The 22,043-nt window shown below is 46.0% G+C and overlaps 1 protein-coding gene across 8 annotated transcripts in view; it reads right to left on the reverse strand.

The window, feature by feature from the left end:
• Window positions 1-2,644: 2,644 nt before the first annotated feature.
• Window positions 2,645-22,043, reverse strand: part of Magi2 (membrane associated guanylate kinase, WW and PDZ domain containing 2) — a 1,336,576-nt gene continuing 1,317,177 nt past the window's right edge. For 5 of the 8 annotated variants that reach the window (XM_085684178.2, XM_085684177.2, XM_085684176.2 and 2 more), the window contains one exon: window positions 2,645-5,315. In XM_085684178.2, coding sequence (XP_085540304.2) covers window positions 4,765-5,315 — 551 coding nt within the window. In that variant the 3' untranslated portion in view covers window positions 2,645-4,764. The remainder of the gene's footprint in view (window positions 5,316-22,043) is intronic. The other 3 variants (XM_048433537.3, XM_048433536.3, XM_085684179.2) reach the window with 1 other exon arrangement.

A 22,043-nucleotide genomic window follows, 5' to 3' on the forward strand; every position in this document is an offset into this window, starting at 1 on the left:
CCAACTTTCTGGAGTTAGTTCTCTCCTTTCCCTGTAAGTCCCAGGTTGCCAGGCTTGTAAGGTACTTCCACCTACTGAACCAACCTACCTGCTCCGTTTTAGGACATCTACCTCCCACTTTTGGGATGTCCAAAGGCCTTTTGTGGCCTTCCATAGTCTCAGGTATTTCCGGGTGACGTCACTTTCTGAGAGGTCGTTTCTCCGGGAAAGAAACGAAACAACACTCCATCAAACTCTATGCGACCCTCTGTGGGATTGCCTGTTAACCTTCCGCAGCTGTGCTCAACAGACTTGAGCGTCCGCAGATAGTTAAGACTCATGGGTAACCCGTTCCAGAAGGCCCAGCAAGAGTTCGGTGTAATTCTAGGGTGTTGCTCTACTGTTTATCCACAAATGCTTACCACCACAGCTATTATTACGAATAATAATCATAATCACTACGTATTTAATTGGGCCCCTGCACGAGCTCAGTGTGATTCTGAACCTATGGTTGGACAGAGTGTCCTCATTTTAAGATTTGGGGAGCACCCATGCGGTTTTATCGGCAGCCCGTCTGGGACTACATTGTCTGATCAATCTAGAATCGTGCATTAGAAATGTCATTTGATTGTTTTTGCTGTTTACCTCCCCCCCTCCCCCAAAAAAACCAAAAATCAAACCAAAACACCAAAAACAAGGGTGGAAAAGATGCAAATTGGAATATGATCTTCCACAACTGGTGCAAACTTACTAAGAATGTAAACTTCCAAACAATTCTCAGATCCACCACAAAGCCTTAGTCAACTGGCTCTCAACAAACCCGTCCTACGGCGAGAATGCTGGGCTTGTTGCTGGCAGAGAGCCCTTGTGCTGAGCAAAGACTCCCGAAGCTCTTCCAGGTGAGCTGCAGGCTTCTCTGCCTGGGGTCTACACTGCCCATTGCTTCCAGCCAAGCCAGGGCTTCTCTGAGTCAGGTCTGCACCGTGTTCCAAGAAGGCAGCTGGGTGGGCTGTGGCCTGGAGGGGTTTTGTCATGGTCACATTTTCATCTTCTTGTTTACTGGCTTTTAAAAATGTAAATTAACCGTGCCAACCACAAGAACAAGACAAAATTGCAAATTTTCAATCGTTTGTTCTTCCCTTGAGAAACCGAAAGACTCTTCTATAGAGAAAGTGTGTGTTTATTCTGCACTGGCCTTTTCCTTGCAGGCTTTCTGACTGGACAAGGAGGCCCTTAGCTGAGTCTCTCTGTGGGCTGGGGCAGCTGCTCTCTCTCACCCTCTGCTGGCTGGGCCCTTGCTGTTTGTTCTCTCTCTGTTTCTCTCTCTCTCCCTCCCTCCCTCCCTCCCTCCCTCCCTCCCTCCTTCCCTCCCTCCCTCTCTCTCTCACCCTCCCTGGTTGGTGCCCGTGGCTCTCACCCACATCTTTTCCTCCAGTTTTCCCTCTTGGCATTACACCCTGGGCTCTGATTTGTTATCTATTTTTTTCCACTATGTATTATTAGTGTCTGTGCTACATTTTGGTAACTACATTGTTCCACAGATCTCCTGCGTTTTCTGCAAAAACTGGAACATTCTTTTTTTTTTTCAAAATATTTATTTATTATGTATACATAATTCTGCCTGTGTGTATGCCTGAAGGCCAGAAGAGGGCACCCGACCTCATTACAGATGGTTGTGAGTCACCATCTGATTGCTCAGGACCTTTGGAAGAGCAGTCAATGCTCTTAACCACTGAGCCATCTCTCCAGCACCGAAACTGGAACATTCTTGCATTATCCTATAACAAGCTCTGTGACTTAATTTGGTTTGTTTATTTCTTCATAACCACATTAACTTTGTGTTTGAGTTCATACTTCCTGCTCCTCTTTTCTGAAAGTGTGGCAGGTTTAGATTTGAGGTCTCCTACTGATGTAACTGGGCAAAGTCCCTGGAAAGTCCCAGTACGAAGCAGTAGGAGAGACATTTTCCCTTGGATCACAAAGCCCAGGACCAACCCTCACGCAGAACTTTCTTTCCACACGCAAGGCAAAAGCCATGATCATAATCAGCCACTGGTTTGGGACGTAAACGCTGCTGCTATGCGTGTTGACTTTTGCATGAACTAGAGACTTAAAAGGAAACAATGTGATGGTATCTACTGATGACTGACACTGTCTTTTTTTTTCCATTAAAGGATTTAGGGGATCAATGTAGCAAGCAGCAGAAACAATTGCCAGCTCTTAAGAGATAGAAAGGGAAAACATGGTCTAACTGGATTCTCTCAGTCTATCTGAGTCCAAAGAGTTTTTTTCCACCTGTTGCCACTGCATCCATACGAGGTCTCAAAAGAAGTTTGATTTGGGGAATTAACATTTTTTTATACCTCAGAAACCTAGAGGGAAAAAATGCAGCTTTAAAAAGAAAAAAAAAAAGGAGGGGAGGATGGTGGTACATACTTTTAATCCCAGCACTTGGGAGGTAGATGCCGGTGGGTCTCTGAGTTTGAGGCCAGAACAACAGAGAACCCCTATTTTGAAAAGCCGAAACAAACAAACAAAAAAAATAAAACCTCTGGTCCTTACTGGATTCAAATTAACACACAGTTTATATAGTTGGAAAAAGAAAAGTTTTTTTGGATATATATTTTATTTGACAGTGTTTTAGAATATCATACAGTAAACAAGATTTCTGTAAAAGTTAATTTATCCATAGTGGTGCGTTTCATAAAAATAGTTGCTCACTTACAGTCTTTCTGTGACTATTAATACATGGAATTATATTTATAGAGATACAGCTGTACAGGGTAGATTCACAGCTAACACTACACAGAAGGATTATTGGGAATGAGATTTAGATGATGTGCTGTCTTCACCGGCTGTGGATCACAGCCGCATAAAGCGATTGCTGCACAAGACGTAGCTATGAACTGTGCGAACCAGAGTCTATGCAAGCGTAACCTCCGCTGTTTTTTCCTTTTGAGACGTGGAAAATAAAGGTCAGAAGATACAGTACCAGGACGTGCAGCTACACTACAGAAGCATTGTCCGAAACCAGATTCAATAAATTAATGGCAAACTATACTGGATTTCTAGGCCAGGGGAGAAAGACGAATTGAGATTGAACCCAAAGTAGAAACCACTACATGTGTTTGTGCTTTTGTTGATGATGAATGGGTTGCATTTTGGACATTATGTTTACAAGCTGCAAGACCCTTCACACGAGGCTTTTGACCTTATTAGCTTGTCAAACACCATCCTTTTGTCTGCTGGGAATTAAACTCCGTCATGCTCAGGTGGCAAAGAGAAGGGAGACTCACTCCCGTGGTACAGCTTTTCTGAGTGGCTGGGTGGGATGGAGCTGATCTCCCCTTTTCCTACTTGACTACCAGTACAGAGGGACAAGGAATCTTACTGACTTTGGAACTTGTGAAAGGGGCAGACTATGGGAAGGGTTGAAGCCTCACTCAAACAAAGCATATCCATGGCAAATTGTCTTCAGACATTCTGCCTCTTAATATGCACAGCTACTGTAAGTGCCAATGGATAACTAATGTTTGAGGGTTTTCCTGCGGGGGCACCAGGGCACATAAAGGATCGTACAGGGCGGTTAGTGTAGTAGAAAATGTTAGACAAGGCGAAAGCAAACCAAATGCAAGCAAAAGGGAGAGCAAAGAAGGAAAGATAAACAGAAAGGAATGCCAAAGGACTCATGTTCTTTAATGAAAATAAATTAGTTATCAATAAATTAGTTATCATAACGCTTTTAATAGTAGAGAATCATTCTAATTTGAGAAATATAGGACAAATGCTTTGTCAAAAGTGCCAATGGAGTAATGAAGAAGTCTTAAAATAAGACAATAAAGTAGGTAAAATAGAACATTGCTAACAAAGCAACTACCCATCTCTCTGCGTCTGGCATGGCAGGAAAGCCTCTTCAGGAAGGAAATGCAGCGCTGCCAATCTCGATTAGACAGATTGTGGTCTTCTGCTTATAAAACTCCTATTTTAGAGGAAAACCAATTAAGACCTACGAGCTTACCTGAAAATTCTGACTTACGGCAAACTGCTCCCTAGGATACAATTTTTGAAACCTTTATTTTTCCCTACCACTGAAAATGTACAGAAATGCGACTTGATCAAGAAATGGCAGTAAAAACGGCATCACACCAGTGAATTCACTAGGTATCTAACATCCCGCAGTAGGCAGGGAACGGTGCGCTAATACCGTTGGTGAATGCCGGGGGTGAGCCATGGAAACGTCATGGGCGAACAGTTCTGAGTGTTTCAAAGAAACCCTTTAACCCCTGTCTAGATAGGTCAAGAACGACTTATTTACATCACTTTAGATCAATTAAAAGATATAATCTTGTCTCAGTTTCCACTTGCTCCGTGCAGTTTGATTATTTTTTTTAAGGCGATATTCCAGTTTGTGATTGCTCTGAACTTGTCCAGTTTCTTGATATAAAGTTTGGATGACATCCGAAACCTTCATGCAGTGGGGGGGACTTCTTTTTCTCTTTTGAAACTAAAGCTACACTGCACTGTCTCTCTGTGATGTTGGCGTGATTTTGGTTCTTCCGTAGCTGCCAAAGCTCCCACCATGGAATCAGGGGTGGGGGGCTTTAGGATCAGTTTAGGTCTGCGCGCACCCCTCGCCGTGCCGCCCACGCGCGTCGCACGGCCCACCTTTGCTCCCGGGCTTCGGCGTCTCGCGTGGATCTCTGCGTGTGACAGTGAAAATAAATTAAAACGCCGTGAGACAGAAGCCGGGAAGAGCGGCCTGCGTGGAGGCGCCTGGGGGCCCCCTCATCTGCCCGCGGCCGAGGCGCCGGGCTGCAGGGCGCCCGGCAGCTTGTCGGAGCCCGGCACCTTCCAGGGCCCCGGCGCCATCGCCACCGCCTTGCGCGCCGGGCCGCCCGTCGGGGGCCGTGGTACGGGGCGGGAGCCCGGGCGCACGCCCCCCTTGGCCTCGGCCCCGGGGCCCTCGCGCCGGCCCCGCAGCGCCTCCTTCCCGTCGGCCGCCTCCGAGGCGGGCCTGCCGGCCTCGGGCCTCCCCTGGCCGCCGGGCGCCTCCTCCAGCCTCGGGCGCGCGCTGCTGCGCTGCGGGCTCGCCGAGCGCTCCCTCTGCTCCCCCAGGCGCTGCTTCTTCTGGCCGCCGGCCGCAAGCTCCTTTGGTTTCCTAACGTCGCGTTCCCTTTGGCTATCCCAAGTCGGGGCTGGGCCTCTCTGGGGGGAAGGGTCGGAGGGTGGGGCTGGATGTGATGGAGAGAATGGAGAGAGGATGTCTTCGAGGGAGACGCCTACTTCCGGCAGGCCTGGGGCGGCGGCAGCGGCAGCACTCCAGGCGTGGGGTTCGTCTGCGGACATGAAGCACAGCGTTAGGGCGCGCCACGGCCCCTGCTCCAGCTCCCCACCCCCTTTCCCCGAGACCAGGGCTGGCAGCCTGGGGGCTGTTCTCAGGGGTCCCCCCGCTAGCACCCGTCACTGCCAAGGGGGCAGCCAGCCGCGCCCAGGGATTCTGCTCCCCACCCACCCGACCCCGGCCTGCATCGGTGCACAGGGTTCAAGGCACAGCTCGGGCCTAATCCCTTCGCCTCGGTCTGGGCTAATTCGGTGTCAACTCTCAGGGACACCGACTTGACAATAACCAATGTCTCAGCTCCACGGTAGTTAGGAAGGAAACTACACATCGCCCAGTGGCCCTGGCCAGCAGGGGCGAAGTAGCTTCTTTTGTTTTTAGCAGCACCCAGGGATTCTGAGGGAGATGGTTAAAAGCCAGGATTTAAGAGTCTGGCGAGTGATTTTTCTCCACCATTAGGTGTCGCTCAAATCATAGTTCTCAGCTATTGCCTGATAATTTTGGGATTTTGGATTGATTCATCTGAAAACTATCATTGCTCTTTTGCCTGAAAAAGAAAATCATTGTCTTTGATTTTTCCTTTTTTCTTTCTCCTTCCTTCCTTCCTTCCTTTCTTTCTTCCTTCCTTCCTTCCTTCCTTCCTTCCTTCCTTCCTTCCTTCCTTCCTTCCTTCCTTCCTCACCACCTCTCTCTGTGTTGTATGTCTCCCTTCCTTCCTTTCTTTTTTCTTTTTGGTAGTTTTAAGATGGATAACTCCTAGACTAAGATAAAAGGAATTGTTTCTAGAAATCCTAGTTTCAACATCTATTGAGGATCTACTGTGTTTATTTCCAAAACATATTTAAAACAACTTAACAAAACAACACATATATATATGAAATGACTTAGAACACTGGTCAGAAGTCAAGTGGGGAACAGATGTGTGAGAAATCAAAGATGAGTTAGTTATGACCACAAACAATAACATTTACCCCGAATTTCTTTACCCTAAGGCAAAAATAATGCAGGGAAATCCAATATGGGAACCTTGATATTTGTGAGCGATATGTCTCATGACCTTTGAAAAGCCCTAAGTTTTGCAATACCGTTCTGGGATGAAATTTTCTCCAAGGAATTGACATATGAGTGGGAGGAACATTGAAGCCACATTCATACTGAATTCTGGGTAGCTGGTGATCCTTCTCCACTAGTAGCTAAGAGCCCTCCCCTCAACCAGCCTTGAGGATGTTATTCCATTCTGATCTCTGTAACAGGGGTCAAAGGTGACCTTGTGTGTATCCAGTCCACATATACCAGGACTCTGCTTTGTTTTAAAAGTTGAAAAACTTTTACAGAACATTTCCAATAGTGACTTACATGAGGAGGAAAAATGATATTTTCCCCCAACAGTTCTGGCCACCTTTAAAATACGAAATTAGCTGTAAAAAGATTCTCCTTTGATGTGAAATCTGAACAGGTTATTTTGGGCACAGTGTTAATAATCTTCCTTCTCTCTGTATTTTCACATCATAAATCATGGATGTGTTCAGTGAAAACAGGGACATGTCCAGCTGTGGGCTAGCGCTAAAAATCACAGTAATATATGACAGAAAGTGGTAATTAGTCAAGACGGGAAAATATTGCCTTAAGCAGCTAAACACATCATTTAAAGACCTTCGTAGTTTGTGAATAGCCATTTCTGACCAGGATCATGGCAGTGATTGTATGTTAGCAGCCCTTTCCCCACCATTAAATCACATGTGATAGCATCAATTAGCTGACCTTAAATTTCTCCTGAGACACAGGGAGAGGCTGACATTACTTATACCATTTCCTGAAGAAGGAATTGAAGCAGATAGAAGGTTAAGTAGCTTGGACAAAATTATAGAATGACCACCATTTTGGGCATCTTTACTCTTTTTACTGACTGAGAATAGTGCGGCATTGAACAGGAGGGTTCTCTTTGGATCGCGAAAAGTATTAATCTACACATGTAAGCTGCTGTCGTTAGTGGGTCTGGAATCATTTCTGAAGCCTTAGTCTTTCTCCTTCTACTCTTTCCTGTCTTCAGGAACTCTCCCTATGAAAAGCTAAGGATGGGTTTATCTACAAATACAAATCTTACTATAAAAAGATTTTTCAAGAAATTTTATCAAGTGATTAAAAACTGAAGGAGAACGCTTAGTTTTTGCATCCTAAGCTACTACTTATTAAGAATATTAATTAGAAATTAAAATTAATGGTGTATAAAGTAAAAATATTTCAGAAGCTTAAATCTTTATATGTGTAAGGAGCTCTATAGTTCAGCTCTGGACACGTAGTACCCACAGAGGCATGAGCGTGTGGAGCTCCATAAGGCACCTCAGTAGCAGGGTGAGAAGGTTAGGGACGGGGAGACCCCTTCTCTAATCTTTCAAAGTCTAGAGCTCATGACATTGTGATGTACAATGAAAGAATTATTCAAATTCAGTAATTTGATTCCTAATTTCTGATTCCCTGCACTGATTTCTTTAGGTCATGTGTTTTTGTTTTCCCAACTTCATTCTTTTTTTTTTTCTTTCTTTCTTTCTTGTACCTAGGAATGGGCTAAGGTGTGTGATCATGGACCTGGGCACAGGCTAAGGTGTGTGGTCCTGGGCCCAGCACAGGCAAAAGTGTGTGATCATGGGCCTGAAAATTGAAATGTGTGATCAAGGACCCAAGAATAAGCTAGGGTGCGTGATCACGGGCCCGGCACAGGTTAGGGTGCGTGATCATGGGCCCGGCACAGGTTAGGGTGGTTGAGGAAGATGTCTCCTCAGCATCTTCTCTGAGGTTTTCTAACAGGAGCTCTAACTGGGTGCATCCTGCAAAGTTGAAACCTGGCCTACTGGGATTTTTGCAGCTGCTCTGTCCAAACAATGTCCCAGGTGCAGTGGCTAGAATCAAATTCGCTTTATTTGTGTTTCCTCTCATACCCTGCCCAACTCAGTGATACTTTTTTTGTGTGTCAAATCCAGAGGACACCTCTGTGTATCCACCTTCCTATACCACATTCTCACACAGACAAGTATTTCCATAAGCAAACTGAACTCATAACTTCATGGCACCCTAGTCTCCTGCTCCTCACCCGAATCCTCTTCCACGACCTTATTAGGGCTTTAGTCTTAGGTAGTTCCCCACCCCCCCCACAGTCTCTCTGGGGCATTCTCTTCGATTTGTCAAGCTTGTATACAAAGCTCCCAATGTTCCTGCTGGGCTGTATTCTACCCAATGACTCTGTGCCATGTCAACCATCTGCCTTCTTGATAGCTCTCCCTGAAAAATGTATTGCCATCTGCAATAACTAAAAAACTGGAAACCTTCCCTCCACCGTCTCTCCAGGGTAGATGGTGGATGTCACGCTGGATCGCTTCCTTTTTCTGATCTCACAAATCCAGTGCATCTGTTTTATTAGTCCCATCTTTGTATACAAATTGGCTCTAGCGACTTCACCTTCTCTTTTACTAATGTAATTCAGAGAAGGGGCAGTGTCTAGAAGGATGCAGCTAATATAGGAAGATCAAGATAGTCACATTTAAAAGGAGGCCACCTGTGGCCATATTCCCATGGGGAGACTATAGAAGTTCTACATTCTAGGGCCAGGCTGTGGTGGCACACGCCTTTAATCCCAGTACTCAGGAGGCAGAGGCAGGCGGATCTCTGTGAGTTCGAAGCCAGTCTGGTCTACAAGAGCTAGTTCCAGGACAGGCTCCAAAGTCACAGAAAAACCCTGTCTCGAAAAACCAAAGAGAAGAAGAAGAAGGAGGAGGAGGAGAAGGAAGAGAAGGAGAAGGAGAAGAAGGAGAAGAAGAGAAGAAGGAGAAGGAGGAGGAGGAGAAGGAGAAGAAGAAGAAGAAGAAGAAGAAGAAGAAGAAGAAGAAGAAGAAGAAGAAGAAGAAGAAGAAGAAGAAGAAGAAGAAGTTCTACATTCTAAAAATGTATTCAATTTCAGCCCTGTTCAGAGACATGTTATAAATGGTGAGCCTCTACCAACCACCTGTGCTAACGAAGCACTGTCTTGCCCTGAGGAAGCCGGTTTGGTTTCAGGCCTTGAGCAGGGGACATTGTTTTAGACAAAGGAACTGCAGAAATTCACGCTACCTGAGTGTTGTGGGAACTCCTGCAGCTAGTGACCTTTAAGCTACCGGCCCACTTTGGGAGTGGTCTCATGTACTCTAAGTGCAGAAGTAAAGCATGCACAGCCCCTTTTTCCTGCTGGATTTGGCTCCTGGTTCCCAGAGGACTGCAGATCGCTACCCTTACTGTGAGTTTATTCCTAAATAAATAAACCTTTGCTACACTCCACTCCAGGCTATTGGGAAACTCTTTGATACGACTATAATTTGGCGCCCTACGTTGGGCACCATTATGTAAATGCTTTTTTGTTTTCCAGCTGCTGAGACCCGAATTATCACACAGAAACTATACTAATTACAACACTGTTTGACCTATTCAGGCTTCTTATTAACTAACTCTTACATCGTAAATTAACCCATTTCTATTATTTTATATTTTTACCACGAGGCTTGTGGTTTACTGGCCTATTTCTCCTTTGGCTACATGGCATCTGTCTGACTCCGCCTTCTTTCCTCCTCTATCTCTGCTTAGATTTCCTGCCTTGCTATATTCTGCCCTGCCACAGGCCAAAGCAGCTTCCTTATTAACCAATGGTAATAAAGCATATTCACAGCACACAGAGTAGACTCCTACACCCTCTGGGCCATTGCTATAAGCCATTCTTCTCTTCGTTTCTGTGCTTGAGCATGTCCAGTGGCTCTCCTTATAACATCTATGACAACAACTTTGATAAACAAGTTGGATTGTGCCGATTCTTGCTTAAATTTTCATCCCCATTCACCTACCCACCCAAACAAAATGCTCTCTGCTTAGTTCCTCAAACGCAGTTAGCTCATTGTGTGTGGGGGGGTGCTCTTGTCAGCTGCCCAGCCTGCTGTAGAAGGCTCTCCTCCGAGCTGCTTGCACTGAAGGGTTCTCCTCTACCCTTCAGGGTGCTCCAGTGTATAGTAAGCATGCCTCTTCAACAGCATCCGGTTTTATATTCTCACAGTATTTATCTACGTTTGCTATTTACTTGACTGACGTCAATCTCAAATACGTTTCATGAAGACAGTGACCACACTGATCTTGTTAGTCACAGTGGGCTTAAAAACCAGCACAGTGCTTGGCCCAAATAATGAGGGCTTGATGAATATTTAGTAAGGGAATGAAAGAGAAATAGACGGCCTGAAACCAAATCCTACCTGAAGAAACACTTGAGGGCAAAAGGGCCACACTTAAAGGATATACTGTCACGGGTGCATTTGTGTCTGTGGCGTGGACCTGTTTTGAGAGTGAAGATGGTGGAGAACGGGCAATGTCAGGCAGAAAACAGGTCTGGGGGAGAGAGAGTGGTGAGCGACGAGGGAGCAAGCCACCGAGAGCTGGGGACAGGTCTCCCTCTCGTGGTGCCTAAGGAGCAGGCAGGCAGAAGCTCTGGTTCCCAGGGCAGAGTGCGTTCCCTTGAGATTTTAGAAATGTTCTTTTCTGTTAATCTTCCCAACGGCTTGAAAGGCTCCGTCCCTGCAGCCACTGACCACTGTGCTGTGGAGTGTCCTGAAGAGCCACAGATAAAACAGACCCCAAAGGCCTTTACACTACGTGGCGAGAGAAACAGGTCCTCTTGTTAGGCTAGGATCACATTCCTCACCCTTCCTGCTGTCGGCTCGATTGAGTTCCCATCTCTTGTAGAACACAAACGGATCAATATCTAAGTAGATATTTTACACACAGCACAGATTATGCACACATGGTTATTTTTGAGTTAAAAGATATGTGATCTCTTGAATTACTTTGTAGGAGCTCAGCAATATTAAGAAATTAAGTTTCACTTTATATGCTGACATTAAGAAAAATCTCCACGGGTTGGTGAGGTGATCAGACAGGGAAAGGCGTTTGGAGCTGTGTAGACCCAGAGACCCAAGTTCGATGCTTAGAAACCACGTAAAGAACCAACTTCACAAAGCTGCCTTGTGATCTCCATAGGAATGCATACATACGACAACCCCCTTGTAAACCTTGTGTACCTGGGAACTGTATTTCAACACCTTGTCTTACGAAATATCACCCAAACTGTAGTAGCCCAGGATCTGATCTGCTCGGAATATACTGCCTGTTGTAGTAAACAATCATCTGTTCTCCTAGACGGCGCTCATCTGCAGGGAAATATCTCTACAGTGAGGAGCACACAAGCTGGAAGAAGGAAGAGAGCTGGAGCTATGTCTTGGTGGTAGAGAATTTGACTAGAAGTCGAGGAAGAGCTGATGGGAACCTTTGCTGAGGCCTAAGCTGGGGGGCCTCTCAAAAGGGACTCAGATATTGTGGTAGGAGAAAGAGAGCCCGTCATCTAGCACAGACGGCCTCGGAGCTTCCAGCTTGGCCTCAGGGTTGGCCAGCCTCTGAATGGCTGGATTCTTGGTTGCTATTTGGTACCCAGCTCAAGGAGAGAATAGCAGCCTGGCTGCTGTTGGTACTACTCCTAAGATCTACAGGAGCTCTGGCGGAGGCACCCTAACTGAGTGCCGGACACCTTGAGCTGACATACAAACGGACACATACAAACGGACACGTTCTACAGCTCTGGCGGAGGCACCCTAACTGAGCGCCGGGCACCATGAGCTGAACTCACAGCACACGTACAAACGGACACGTTCTACAGGGAAGGAAACTGAGAAATGAAGGCTGAGAGGCTTGCCGAAGGCTGCACGGCCGTGGGTAATGGAGAAGGATGCCGAATGGCTTCCCGACCATTAAACACGGCTGCTCGACGCCTTTGCTGTCTCTGGTTCTTACTGAGAAATGGGGACCCGCCTGTGCTTCTGGAGCGATGAACGGACTCCGTCTGAAGTGGCCGTCAGAAGCAGATCTATTGCTTTTCCTAATGCGGACTCTGAAATGTCATTTATCTGAACACTGGACTCAGACAGTCATTAGGGTTGGAGCTTTGAGCTGTGAAAATGCTGGGAATATGAGAGGGGGGCTCAACAGAGAACAACAGATCTTTTAGAGGCAGGGATAATGCTATATGTTTAAAAATATGCTTACTGCTACTTCTTGGGCTAGGATGGAGTTGAAAATACTCATAGTTGATATTAGAAACACTGAATTTGACCCACACATTCTTTTACTGGCTAAAACTGTCCTGCAGAGTCATGCGTGGATTTGGTACTACTTCCTGCTCTCCTCGACAGGCGGTTAGCGTTAGAGAACAGAGGTGGCTATGCTGGGACCTGTTTGCTTCTAATTTAGAATATTGGAGAAAAATAGAAATGTAATTAAGATCAGCAAAGCAAAGCCAATTGGTTAAGAAAAGCTTTGCAAGGATGGTGCTTAAACCATGCAGGTTGATTTGGGTCGGTTAAACCATCACTTTTTGTAACAAAATATAAATAGGAAATATGTATGTTAGTATTTTCTGAACAAATAAATTATTCTGTTGTATTTCTACTCTTTATTTTTTAAATATTTATTTATTATGTATACAATATTCTGTCTGTGTGTCTGCCTGCACGCCAGAAGAGGGCATCAGATCTCATTTCAGATGGTTGTGAGCCATCATGCATGTGGTTGCCGGGAATTGAACTCAGGACCTCTGAAGGAGCAGGCAGTTCTCTTAACCGCTGAGCCATCTCTCCAGCCCTATTTCTACTCTTTGTAAAGCACTGTTTCCGATAGGGAGCTGTTGTTACGGCCTTCACTACTGGAAGTGTGAACCGAGTGTTGTAATATTTTTATTTCTAGCATGGCTACACTTACTTGTGGAAGCTTTACCGGGTCACTCACACACCACATGAGCTCCTCCGGAACAGAAAGGTAGTCTCCAGGGTGGGTCCGGGCACTTAAGGATAGAGCTACTGCCCAGCGGATGCTTTCTGGGAGTTGGTACGTGGCTGTGGGCATCATGGATGTTACCTTGCAATCGTCGCGTTAGCTCTGAGAACAAAGGTGCTGCTCTCCCCACCCAGTGGTTAGAGAACCAGAGCCTAAATCAATAAAGAAATTTGCCAGGACCACTAAGCTAGTAAGTGAGAATGAAGCAAAGGGCTCTATAACCCAGATCCCACAGCCAAACCCTTCTACTCTAATCTCCCTAAACAGCAAAAACAGTTCAGGAAGAGATACTGTCTTCCAATGCTGCTTAAAATGCAAAAGCAAGCAACCCAACCCACCACTACCACCAATAACAACAACAAAGAAATCAAACCCTAATCGCCAGGTGGAGTGGCTTATGCCACTTAGGGCTTGGGAGGCTGAGGGAGAAAACCGCAGTAAGTTTGAATCCAGTTCTGTACCAGCATAGAGTACAAAGAAAGACTCTGTCTTAAAAAAAAAGTCTCTGTGGTAGTAGGAAAGCCAGGGGGACCGCTCGTGAATAGACCGTCTCCTAAGCACTCACTGGGAGCTGGGTCCCGAAGAAGGCAGGTGAAGCATGGGTCAGACTCGCTGGGGTTGGGAGTTAGTTGGCAAAGCTGCCCTATGGCAGGGAAGGTAGAGAGGAGTTAAGTCAGCAACCGTGGAGAGTGTGAACTTGGAAGCCTTGTTTCTGGCTCCAGTTCTGCCTCGTGGTGTGAACTTGGCAAGCCACCTCACTATTCTCAGCCTCTGTTTCTCCGGGCAACAAGAACTGAAACCTATTTTACTTCCCTCCCAGATTGTGAGGATCAAATGGAGTGAGGCCTATGGACCGTGATGCTCACACACACATAGACCGTGATGCTCACACACACATGGACCGTGATGCTCACACATACATGGACTTGCTATCAGATTGATAGTTCAAACCTAGTTTTTTAAAGTGAGGCAAAGGTAAGAATTGACCCCTTATCAAGATGATGTATGGGTATCAGATGAGCATATGAAAAGGTGGCCAATGCCATTCAGTTGGGACTTTAAGGAGAGGTGCTTGTGTCCCAACATGATGGCTGGAACTAATCAACAGTACTGGTAACTGAGACCATGGCTGCTCAACCTTCCCACACTGCGTATGAAAATGAATAGCTACTTAAGAAAGCAGTTTCCTAAAAAATTAAACATTTGTTTGTCATCCAACGGACTTGTCTCAGTATGCTAAGAACTTATATTCGCATACATGCCTTTGTGTGGGTTTTTATGGAGACTTATATTTTTATGGTGGGTTTTACCAGCAGTGAAACAGCCCAGATGCCCATCAGGTGGGAATGGATGAACATGGTGGGCTGTTACTCAGCTATGAAACGAAGCACATTAGCCGTCTACCCCAAACACAAGCAGATCTCAGATGCTTCGCGTTAAACGAATCACAGCGCCTGATTCAGAAGGTGACGGAGTATACAACTGACATTTATTTGGCATTCTCCAACGGGCAAACTCAGTGACAGTTTCCTGGAGTTGCGTATGGGAGGAGCTTAGCTATGGGACCAGGGTGACGTTAGGGTCTGTGGGACTGGTCTGCATCTGGATCATGACCGTGATGCTGGTTATTTTGTTGCTTTAACTTTATTACTAACTGTTACGTCTTTGACTGTTTCTTACAGGTCTATAACGCAAAAACGTTACATTTCCTCCCCACCCTTTCCTCCCCTTCTCACTTCCATCAACCCCTCCTCCCATCCCTTCCCACCCTCACTTATGATGCTTGGTTTTGTCTGATGACCTGTTCAATCTAAACAGGAGGATCTGTGTGATCACTGCCTGCGAACTAGCCCTTAGAGTCCAGCGGGGTCACTGGTGGATACAATGTGAAGTCAATGACTTCCTCTTTCCCTGAATCTGTCAGCAGGAAATACCTCAGCAGTTGGGCAGGGCTCCCTAGTCCTCCCCGACCCAAGCCTGACACTGTTGATGGGTCCATTCTTTACAGACTCGATACAGTCATATAGATCTGGCACAATCATACAGACTGGTACAGTCATGCAGATCTGGTAGCTGAGTGTTCACAATTGCAATGGCTGTTCATTGCTTACTGTTGTTTCTGAGGTAAGTCTCACATAACTCAGCGTGTCCTTGAACTTGCCCATAACTGAGGATGACATTGACTTCTTGATCCTCCTGCCTCTGCCTAAGTGCTGGGATTACAGTTGTGATAATATAATTGTGTGTAGTTTTGAAAAAATACCTCACAGATAGGCACGAAAAGAGTCAATTTCATTAAATGTGGATTGCACCTCAATTTTTAAAAATGGGAAAAGCGACAGCTCTGAAAACCTGTATGAAGTCAGGCGAAGGACTCAGGCTGCCCCTTTGCCAATGTTTCTCCCGCTATGTGGCTTAGTAACTTCCTTCCGAGTTGCTCACCACAGACCAATGTAAGTTTCAGCCCATGGAAACTGACGATAAATTCTGAGTTTTCAGAGTCAGCAGACTCTGAATTAAAGGGGTTTTACGTCAGTCCCTAAAAGGTACTTTTAATCTCAAAACCTTTCAAGTATCATGTTCTCTACCACAGAAATACAGCTCTATTCGAGGTGACAGAGAGCTGAAAATTATTAGCCACAGGTACCTTGCTTTGGGGTGCAAGGACTGATGGTAACCAGTCATTGCTGCATCCTGCCAAAGATGGGGGTAGAAGTGAGTCACAAAACATACACCCACCTCTGACTAAATTTACCCCCACCTTCAGGGTTCATCAAATACTCTGCCTTACGAGGCTTTTGGCTCCTCAGTGGATGGCTCATGGATAGAATTCAGGAGCAAGACGAAGTAACTTCTAGGGGCAACGGGTGATTCTCTGCCAGTATGACAAGAGAAGACAAAGGGCGTGCCCCTCTTTTAAATATTGTTGGCATGTTTAAAGCAGAAGACAGGCAGTGGAAGCCAAGCCTTTCATCTAGAGCCAGACTGTGCAACCACAGTACCATGTCTTAGCACGGTTGTCCTGAAAATGAGTGTTTTTTTATAGCCAACTTTGTTACTTATCCGCTCCCCCCTTTTCTTTCCTTTTTATGTGGATGCCTGTTTTACCTGCGCACCTGTTGTGTAATGTGCTCACGTAGTGCCTAAGAAAGCCTGAAGGGGGCAGCTGGTTCCCCGGAACTGGATTGACAGGCATTTGCACACCTCCACGGACGTGCTAGGAACGGAACCCGGGCTTTCTGGACGAGCCGCCTGTGATCTTCAGTGCAGCGCCGTCTCTCCTGCCCCGCCAGCCTTCCTTTCTAAAAGCCTTTCTTTTCTTCCCCACCCCTTGACCCAATTCCCAGCTTCTCTATTCACTTCACTTTTTAAATTCAACAAATTCAGCCTCTACCTTCTGTGTTACGTAGCTCTGCACACTGAAAATGAACTCCTGAAATGGTAGCATTTCTTTCTATCTTCACGGGCCCTTCAACCATAGTGCAAAAGGTAGAAGAAAATTAATATGCAAGTAGGGACTGATAGGAAGTCTGATATGAATCGGGACAAAGAAGAAAAATAAAGTTTAGGCAGTGGCGTGTGGGTGCCCATCTAGACAGGGGCAGAGGTGGGGAAAGGTGGTAATAAGCAGGGACTTGAATACAGAGGAGAAGCAGGTGTGGGGTTATCTGGGCCACAGGCATTTCATGCAATGATCCTGAGCAGACACAGTTTGGTATATGCAAAGAATGACAAAGACCGGAAGGCAGAGGAGGGGACACGTGACGTCACCTAGGGCAGCAGGAGGGGGTCACACTCTAAATGCAGTGGGAGCCATTGGAGAGTTTCAGGCAGAGAAATGCCGCTTTAAAAGGCTACTGTGGCGTTTGTACTAGCACTTATGGTAAAAGCGTGAGTAAGGCTGTGAGAAACAAGCATTTAGCTAACATCACACTGGAAGGGACAAAACTGAGAGCATCCCCTTTAGAACCTGGAAGGAGAAGAGGGTGACATTCTTCCCACCATTATTCAATATAGTGCCCCAAATCTTAGGTAAGTGGCAGGAAAAAGTAACAGGGATACAAATAGGGAGGATGTCAGATTAGCAGTGTTTGCAGACCACATGATCCTGTATTTAAAAGACCTCAAAGACTCCACCAAAAACTTCTCAGATCTGATGAAGATAAAAGCAGCAGGCTTTAAAATCAACAAAGCAAAATGAGAGGTTTCTCAAAACACACACGAACTCTCTGAGAAAGAACCCAGTGGGAACACCATTCGCTGTGGAACCGTGGCATGTGGTAGTGATTCCAGAACTCAGGAGGGTGAAGAACAGGATTTCTTGGAGTCTGGGGCTAGCCTGGCATACATAGTGAGTCTGGATAGCCTGGACTATGGTGTGAGCTCCTCTCTCAAAAATCAAGAAACAAAATTTAAATCCTTAATAGTTTCAAATTATAATAGTTTCAAAAATATGTAGGAACCAGGCAGCAGTGGTTCATGCTTTTAATCCCAGCACTCAGTAGGCAGAGACAGGTGGATCTCTATGAATTCAGGCCAGCATGGTCTGCAGGGCAAGTTTCAGGACAGCCAGAGCAATACAGAGAAATGCTGTCTTGGGGAGGGGGAGAGAGTGGAGGAAAAAGGAATAAGCCTAATCAAGGGGGCAAAAGAATCTTAGAATGAAACCTTAAAACACACACACACACACACACACACACACACACACACAACACACACACACACACACAACTTAAGAAGATATTAGAAGATGGAAAGACACCCAAGGTCAAGGATTGGCAGAATTAAAGTTCAATGATATTCTTCATTGATCTAGGAAAAAAAATCCTAAAATTGTCAGGGAAGCATAAAAGACCAAAGCAACCCTGCACTCCAAGAATAATGCTGAAAGTATAATACTTGTTTTCAAATTATACTGCAGAGCCATGGCAACAAAGTAGCAGGATTTTGATACAAAATGAGCATAAACAAATGAAGTAGTATGGAGGACCTGGAAACAAGCCCACAGAGCTACAGTTACTGTATCTTTTTCTCTAATTTGTTTATTTTTATTTTACGTGCATTGGTGTTTTGCCATGGGTGTCGGGTCCCCTGGAACTGGAGTTACTGCGTGTGAGTACTGAGAGTTAAACCTGGGTCCTCTGGAAGAGCAGTCAGTGCTTTTAACCACTGAGCCATCTCTCTAGTCCCCAGCTACTTTATTTTTTAACAAAGATGCCAAAAATACACATCGGAGAAAAGACACCATCTTCAACAAACGGATGAGAGCCTTGTCTTCACACGCTCAGCTTCAACTGGATCGAAGACATTAGGACCCAAACCTCTGAACTGCTAGAGGACTATCGGGAATATACTTCAAGACACGGGAGCAGGAAGGGCTGTGTGAGGACTCCTGCTGGTCTGGAGGAAGGCCAGCAATGTGCAAATGGGCGCAGTGGAGCAAACACCAGAGGGAAATCCATCCAACTGGTAAGAAGTCAAGTGAGGTGAACAGGGTTCTCAAGAGAAACATAACTTACAAATAAGTACACGAAAAAATAGCCTACATCCTTGGCCGTCAGGAAAATGCTGATTCTACTTCACCCCAGTTAGTATGGTTAGCATCAAAAAAAATTAATAATGCTCACAAGGATGTGTACTCATGTGCATAGTGTGTGTGTATATGTGTGTGTGTATGCATACCTACATGTGCATGTGTGTGTGCACATGCATGTGTGTGTGTGTGTGTAGAATGTCAGGGAAGGAACTTTTATTTACTATCCAGGGAATTGAAACTAGTAGAAACAATGTGTAAATCAGTATGGAGGCTTTTCAAAACACTACAAACGGCAGGGAATTATGAAATGATCCAGCTATACTACCCCAGGTTACCCAAAAAAACTCAATGAGCGCACCCGAGAGATACTGGCACATCCATGTTTGTTGCTGTACTCAAAAGCCAAGATGAAGGGCCACTGTAGATGTTTATCAGTGAATGAATGGTTAGAGAAAAAAATGCTTTGTGTGTGTGCGTGTGTGCGTGCGTGCGTGCGTGTGCGAGAGAGAGAGAGAGAGAGAGAGAGAGAGAGAGAGAGAGAGAGAGAAAGAGAAAGTGAGGAGAGAGATTTATTCACTCATAAAGTAGGATGAAATTATGTCATTTCTGGGGTCAAGGATGGAATTGGAAATCATGCTAAGCATAGCAAACTAGACTTAGAAAAAGCAAATATTGCATATTTTCTCTCATATGCAAAAATCTAGATTAAAAAAATGACATGAAAGTAGAAACGTGATCATCGAGCACAAAGTGGTCTAAAGAAGGGAGAGTGGAGACAAGATTGGGTAATGGGGGGAGAAAGACAAATTTTGCATCTTTTCTCTTAGGCAGAATCAATCAATCAACCCAGTCTAACTAACATATATCTGTCTAATCTATCTATGTATCTTACAGAAAAGCAAAAGAGAGACTATTTGGGAAGAGGAAGGGCACAGGGTTGGAGTTGAAGGGAGGACAGTGGACCGAAGCAAATATGATCAAGATATAACGCTATCCACGCTTGTATGAGACATCCTAATGAAAGCCACTGTGTTACATGCCGGCTGAAAAAACAAGAAGAGGAGGCCAGTATGGCTGCTGAGTATGGAACAGATTGTGCATGGAATTGAATCTGATCAGGAAGTGACTGCGGAGTGAGTTCCAGGATAGCCAGGGCTACCCAGAGAAACCCTGTCTCGAGAAACCAAAGCAAACAAATATACAGACAGACCAACAATACCACCAACATCAACGAAAAATGAGAACGTTGAGGTTAAGTTTTATTGAGCTAAGTTTTATTTCTAAGCCCAAAAGAGAGCATGTTGTTTTATTTAGGGGGTTTCTAAACTCAGCGTAACTCCTGCTCTGTGGCCATCAGCGCCAAGAAGATCATCACTCAGATGGTGCATTTAGAGCATCACTCAGGGTGGTGGGATCCAGGCCCCCACTATCTCAGCTAGCACTGGTGATGGGTCACCCTTCCATTCATGCGTACAGTGCGCCACACCCACATCTCCGCCCACACACAAAATAACTGACCAAAGAGTTACAAACAGCAACCCTTGCCCCCAACCGCCAACTTCGGGTCCTAAATTGCAGATGTTATCGCTAATGGGAAAAGTAAGTAGCTGTGTCTCTCAAGCATGACTCAATGCAAGAACCATTTATCCAGCCACTAAAGGGCCCTGTGGAGGGCCAGCGCGCGACAGAAGCTGAAAACACCCAACTCCTGCTTTCTGCGTCACGGAGCCATGACAAATAGCTTCCTGAGTTTGTGAAAGCCAGGAGTCCCCTCTCTTTAATCACACTGCTGTGTTCTAGGTCAGCTGAAGGACCAGCCACAGTAAAAGAAGCCTGTTCTTCGTCAACTGGAAAATTGAGCCTCCTTCCCTAGCTGTCCTTAGCCGCTGACCCTCGCAGTTTGGATAATCTTTCCCTTCCTCCCGGCGGTTGCTGTTCTTCTGAGGGCCCCCAGAGCAGAAAGGAAATATGTTCCAACGCGTGTCTTCTGTCCAACGTACCCCGGCATGTTGGTGCTGAACAGGCAATAAATCATCATAAATGGAAGTGGTAGCCCATGGCACGATCTGATTGAGTCGTTTAAGCGATCGCTTTGTGTTGACAACAGGTGCGGTGATTATGCTAGAGGCGTTCAGAGGAGCTAGAGAAATCGCTTGACCAAAGTGGCTGCTCCCCAAGGGCAACGAACCAACGGCCTCTGTTCATGGCGGCTCAGCCTCAAGGCCTGCAGGACCCAGGGGGTGCGTAACCAAGGCACTGCGAATTCTCCCACCTCCTCTGTAGAGGGCTCTACAAGCCCACAGCTTGGCTGCCACTTCAAACTTGCCTTCTAAGTCTGTGGTTCTGAGGGCTGAGGTTCTAAGTGACCTGTGGATACTGTGCCGGGCACTGAGAGACTAATCCCCCCTTTAGTGTCTGGGTAGAGTCGTTACGAGGGCAGCTTCCAGTCCTGCTGCTGCTCTGATATAGACTTGACCAGGGAAGTCATTATCAGCAATAATAATGGATGCAGATAGACTGCCTCGGCTATAGAATTGTGGAGACATATTGTGACATCGCACTGCAGCTGGTGCATTTTGTATATATTTTCCAAAAGACTTAGATGGGAGGACATATGATTTACTGCTGGGTCACATTTGTAAGTAAGCAGGAATGATCTAGAAAGCTGCCGAGTGACCCCTGGCGACTTCCAATCACACAGCCATCCTTCACTTTAACTGGGTTGGCTAGGTCACCTCACTGGGTTGTCTTGGTGGGCCCAGACTGGTAAAAGATCCCCAGCCTGCATCATGCGTATATAAAAGAGGCCAAATGGAGGAGGAGTTGGAGATCTTTTGCTAATTGTCTGTGCAGGGGTACTAGGTAATTTCCAAGGTCAGAATAAGCTGTCGCCACACTGCACATACAAGGTGGACCACCCGCAGTTTGCAGAAGGTTCACTGAGCTCCTTGTCCTTACACAGACAGGTCTGTTGGCTGCAGGGATGAGTGCTGGGAGCCATGAAGGGGGAGGAGAGAAAGGTAACTCAGAGGCTTTTGTTCTAGTCCCAGAGATCATGTGTGCTTCCCGTCTGCAGCCCTGTGCACCGAAGAAAGCTCGGATGGAAAGACAAACCGCTAAGATTGCTGCCTCAGAGACTCGCTGGACAGGCAGCGGAGCCAAGGGGGCTGCTTCTGCCTGGCCTGTGGTAAGCTTGCTCATCCTGGTCTGTATTAAACCAGGAGGCTAGCCCTTTGAGAGGCAGCTGGTGGGCTGAGATCAGAGCCTACAGCCCCCATAGCCTGCTGGTCCTTGGGAAGCTCC

This window comes from Myodes glareolus, chromosome 27 (assembly GCF_982192425.1).
Source record: "Myodes glareolus chromosome 27, mMyoGla1.1, whole genome shotgun sequence".
Classification (NCBI taxonomy): domain Eukaryota; kingdom Metazoa; phylum Chordata; class Mammalia; order Rodentia; family Cricetidae; genus Myodes; species Myodes glareolus.